We start from the raw sequence: 5,133 nt of genomic DNA, 5'->3' as shown, positions 1-5,133 counted from the left end.
ATAAGATTGTGGAGGCTATGGGAGTTTCTTCTAATGAGAAGGCCGAGTTGGCCGGGTACCAATTGAAAGATCAGGCCCAAGTATAGTACACTCAATGGTATCCTTGATCGGTTCTTCCCCCGTGAGAAAAGAGAAGCCAAAGTTGAGGAATTCATCAATCTCCACCAAGGAGGTATGAGTGTCCAAGAATACTCCTTGAAATTCATGAAGTTGTCCAAATATGCTCCCTCTTTTGTTTCTAACCCAACAGATGAAATGAGTAGCTTTGTCACCGGTGTGTCCGATGCTATTGAAGAAGAGTGCCGAGCAGTAATGCTCCACGGCAACATGGATATCTCTAGGTTGATGGTACATGCTCAACAAGTGGAAGAGTCAAGGCTTAGAAAGAGGAATCGAGAGGTGAAGAGGCCAAGGGCCGATGAGGGAAATGTATCTAAGGATAAGTTTGAAGGTCAAGGTGAACCAAGTTTTAAGAAGAGGTTTCCCAACCAAAGTCCTTTCAATTCTCCAAGGCCCAACAAAGGTAGGGTGTCTACCCCTAGACCACAAGGGGAAAGGTTGTGGTCCTTATGTTGAGAAAACTAGTTGTGAAAAATATGATAAGAAGCATTAAGGAAAATGCCTAGTTGGCACGGACAATTGCTTTAGTTGTGAGAAGAGTGGTCATATGAGGAGAGATTTCCCCATGTTTAAGGTTCAAGGGAGGGAGAATAAGCAAACTCAGGCAAGTGGGTCTAACTCCGATGCTCCTAAGAAGAATCACTTCTATGCTCTCCAATCTCGAGGTGATCAAGAGAGATCTCCGGATGTTGCAAGTATTTTCAATTAATGTTTATGCATTGTTAGACCCGGGTGCCACTTTATCTTTTTTTACTCCTTTTGTGGCTATGAAATTTGATCTGCTCCCCGAAACCTTAAATGAACCTTTTTCCGTGTCTACCCGGGTAGGTAATTCGGTTACAGCAAAAAGAGTGTATAGGGGTTGTCCCATTTCATTGTCCAATAGAGTCACATTGGTTGATTTAGTAGAACTTGATATGTTGGACTTTGACGTCATATTGGTATGGATTGGCTTTATGCTTTTTTTGCTTCCATCGATTGTAGAACCCGAGTTGTGAAGTTTCTTTTCCCTAATGAACCCATTGTAGAATGGAAGGGAGGGAACTTGATCCCTAGAGGTCGAATTATTTCATGTCTAAAAGCTTGTATAATGATTTCTAAGGGATGTATCTATCATATTGTGAGAGTTAAGGACCTTGTGTCTGAGACCCCTCCATTAGAGTCGGTCCCCATAGTAAGGGAGTTTCCGGAAGTCTTTCCAAATGACTTGCCCAGAATCCCTCCCGAACGGTAAATTGACTTCGGCATAGATCTCTTGCCGGATACACAACTGATATCTATCCCTCCTTACCAGATGGCCTTGGCCAAATTGAAGGAATTAAAGGCTCAACTTATAGATTTGCTAGATAAGGGTTTTATTCAACCAAGCATATCACCATGGGGTGCACCGATTTTATTTGTGAAGAAGAAAGATGGGTCGCTTATGATGTGTATTGATTACCGACAATTGAACAAGGTCACTATAAAGAACAAGTACCCACTCCCTAGGATTGATGATTTATTTGACCAACTCCAAGGGGCGAGTTACTTTTCGAAGATTGACTTAAGGTCGGGTTATCACCAACTTAGGGTGAGAGGTGTTGATGTTCCTAAAATGGCATTCCAAACAAGATACGATCATTTTGAGTTCCTAGTAATGTCTTTTGGTCTCAGTAACTCCCCGGCAGCATTCATGGATCTTATGAATATGGTGTTCAGACAATATCTTGACTCATTCGTGATTGTTTTCATTAATGACATTTTGATATATTCTAAGAGTGAGAATGATCACATGGAACATTTGAGGATGGTGTTGCAAGTTCTCAAGGACCAACGGTTGTATGCTAAGTTTAGCAAATGTGAATCTTGGTTGAGATTGATTGCGTTTCTCAGTCATATAGTGTCAAGTGAGGGAATTGAAGTAGATCCAAAGAAAACGGAGGCGGTTAAGAAATGGCCTAGACCTTTAAGCCCTTCCGACATTATACATTTTTTGGGATTGGCCGGTTACTATAGGAGGTTTGTTGAGGGTTTCTCCTCAATTGCTTCTCCTTTAATGGCCTTGACCCAAAATAAGGCTAAATTTGAATGGTCGGAGTCATGTGAAAAGAATTTTCACCTGTTGAAAGATAAGCTTATCTCCACTCCGGTACTGACCTTACCGGAGGGTACCGAAGGGTTTGTAGTATATTGTGATACTTCAAGAATATGGTTGGGGTGTGTCCTTATGTAACATGGTAAAGTAATCGTCTATGCTTCTAGACAATTAAAGATTCATGAAAAGAACTATCCAACCCATGATCTCGAGCTTGCAGCGATAGTTTTTGCTCTAAAGATATGGAGACACTATCTCTATGGGGTTCATGACGATGTGTTTACCGACCACAAGAGTCTTCAATATGTTTTTAGCCAAAAAGAGTTGAATCTCCAGCAAAGGAGGTGGTTGGAACTTTTGAAGGACTATGATATGAGTGCCCTATATCACCCCAAAAAGGCTAATTTAGTTGCATATGCGTTGAGTAGAGTGTCCATGGTTAGTGTTGCTCACATAGAGGATGAGAAGAAGGAGTTAGTTCGGGAGGTACATAGGTTGGCCCGGTTAGGTGTCCAACTAAGGGATTCCTCCAAGGGTGGGTTTATGGTTCATCATTGTTCTGAGTCATCACTTGTGGTTGAGGTTAAGTCCAAGCAACACCTAGATACCACTTTGATGGAGTTAACAGAGTCGGTTCTTGATAAGTCCGTTGAGGCTTTCTCCCAAGGGAGAGATGGGGTACTTAGGTATCAAGGAAGATTGTGTGTGCCGGATGTAGATGACTTAATGGGGAGAATTTTGGAAGAGGCTCATGGTTTCCGATATTCCATTCAACCGGGAGCCACCAAAATGTATCGTGACCTACGAGATCTATTGGTGGAATGGAATGAAAGGGGATAAAGCGAGCTTTGTGGACAAATGCCCAAATTGCCAACAAGTCAAAGCCGAGCATCAAAGACCAGGAGGTGTATCTCAAGATATAAGTATTCCCACTTGGAAGTGGGAGGATGTCAATATGGACTTTGTGGTAGGTTTGCCTCGTACTCGAAGGCAACATGATTCTATTTGGGTCATTGTTAATAGGATGACTAAATCAGCCCATTTCCTTCTCGTCAAGGTTTCGTATTCGGCGAAAGACTATGCTAAGTTGTACCTTAAGGAAGTGGTGAGGCTACATGGAGTTCCTTTGTCTATCATTTCGGATAGAGGTACCCAATCTACTTCGCACGATTGGAAAGCATTCCAAAATGGGCTTGGTACTAAAGTGAAGCTTAGTACCGCATTTCACCCTCAAATGGATGGTCAAGCGGAAAGGACCATTCAAACCTTGGAGGACATGTTGAGAGCATGTGTGATTGATTTCAAAGGTAATTGGGATGATCACCTCCCCTTGATTGAATTTGCCTACAACAATAGTTACCATTCAAGTATTGCCATGGCTCCGTTTCAAGCACTTTATGGTAGGAGGTGTAGATTTCTGGTTGGTTGGTTTGAAGTAGGTGAATTTGCTCTTCTTGGTCTCGAGGTGGTTTATGAGGCTATTGAAAAGGTTTGACTTATAAGAGATAGGTTGAAAATGGCTCAAAGTCGGCAAAAGTCTTATGCCAACAATAGAAAGAGGGATCTTGAATTTGAGGTTGGTGATTGGGTCTACCTAAATATCTCACCCATGAAAGGGGTAATGAGGTTTGGTAAAAAGGGGAAGTTTATTCCCCGGTATGTGGGCCCTTATGAGATTTTGAAGAGAGTTGGGAATGTTGCTTATGAATTGAATTTGCCTAATGAGTTGGATCCGGTTCACCCGGTATTTCATGTCTCTATGCTCACAAAGTGTATAGGTGATCCGGTATCCATACTTCCCCTAGAAGGTTTGGGCGTTGATGAGAACTTTTCTTATGAAGAAGTTCCAATTGAGATTCTAGACCAGCAAGTGAAGAAGTTAAGGAATAAAGAAGTAGTCTCCGTTAAGGCTCTATGGCAGAATATTCTAGTTAATGGTACTACATGGGAGGCCAAGGCCGATATGAAGTCCCGTTATCCTTATCTCTTTCTTGCTACTCCTATTCAAACTTGAGGTAAGTAGTTTCTCTTGAGTTTGTAATGAATTATGAGTTATGTTTATTGTGTGATCTTTTGCCATGTTTTCTTCCTATATGGTGTGGGTCCATGTGAGGAAGTATGAAGTGCATAATTGAGTCTCTCATGAATTATATGTCCCTCTTGTTGAATTGCTTTAGTATGATGATTTCATAATTTGACTTATGAGGTAAAATTGTTGAGCATGCTTCATTGTGTGTAATGAAAAGATATGTTGAATCTCATGTTGTATCGCATTTGGTTATGATACTGACATATGTGACCTCATGAGATAAGTTGATGAACATGTTTGGTTATGTTGTGATGAAGTAGCATGATGGCTTAATATTGTTGTGTTGAGCTTGCTTGTGTTGGAGAAGATAATTCCTCCCATGCTTATATGAAATGGTAATTTTGGTGCATAAAGAAATTTTTTGAGGTTATAGTTTCTTTGCTTGTGTTGCATTGAGGTTATGATGTGGAGAAGATGTTTCCTCCTATGAAATGTGTATGTGATTGATATGTGTTGTTGTTGGGCTGCTAGTCTTAAGTCTTAGTTCCCCTAGGAGTGATTAAAGTGTCATTCGAGAACTAATGTTCCTAAGGGGGGATATTGTAACAAGCGGAAAATTTGTAGGTTGAACTAGAGCCTAAACGTGATGTCAATGAGGTATAAAATGAATTCTCCTAAGTTAGTAGATCATCTAGGTGTCCTATGGTGGTCTATGAGTTAAGGCCTAAGGGAGGAGTGCCAAATAAAAGGGGCAATCCAAGGCCAAAGGCCAAGGCTGCCCCAAACTTTGAGCTACTGCCTCAAGCTCCACAGACATCACCACGGCTCGTGGTCATGACCACGGGCAAGTGGGAGGCTTCGTGGAGTTTTCTTGGCCAAGGGAGAGGGACCTCCAAGTGGACACTGCCTC

At 41.6% G+C, this 5,133-nt stretch overlaps 1 protein-coding gene across 1 annotated transcript; it reads left to right on the top strand.

Moving 5' to 3' along the window:
• Window positions 1-255: 255 nt before the first annotated feature.
• Window positions 256-3,034, top strand: LOC107060552 (uncharacterized). The gene is made up of 3 exons (XM_015308559.1): window positions 256-457; window positions 2,001-2,248; window positions 2,558-3,034. The coding sequence occupies exons 1-3, from the start codon at window positions 256-258 to the stop codon at window positions 3,032-3,034; spliced, it is 927 nt and encodes a 308-aa protein (XP_015164045.1).
• Window positions 3,035-5,133: the final 2,099 nt, after the last annotated feature.

The sequence above is a fragment of the Solanum tuberosum genome, unplaced genomic scaffold, assembly GCF_000226075.1.
Source record: "Solanum tuberosum cultivar DM 1-3 516 R44 unplaced genomic scaffold, SolTub_3.0 scf00090, whole genome shotgun sequence".
In the NCBI taxonomy this organism is placed as follows: Eukaryota; Viridiplantae; Streptophyta; class Magnoliopsida; order Solanales; family Solanaceae; genus Solanum; species Solanum tuberosum.
This window is presented reverse-complemented; position numbering and strand designations above follow the sequence as displayed.

Excerpts from the sequence above, each read along its gene's own strand:
- LOC107060552 (XM_015308559.1), top strand. The coding sequence starts at position 256 with ATGAGTAGCTTTGTCACCGGTGTGTCCGATGCTATTGAAGAAGAGTGC. Across the intron at positions 458-2,000 it reads GGATAAGTTTGAAGGTCAAG|TGTCAAGTGAGGGAATTGAA; the intron begins GTGAACCAAGTT and ends TCAGTCATATAG. Across the intron at positions 2,249-2,557 it reads ATAAGCTTATCTCCACTCCG|GACTATGATATGAGTGCCCT; the intron begins GTACTGACCTTA and ends GAACTTTTGAAG.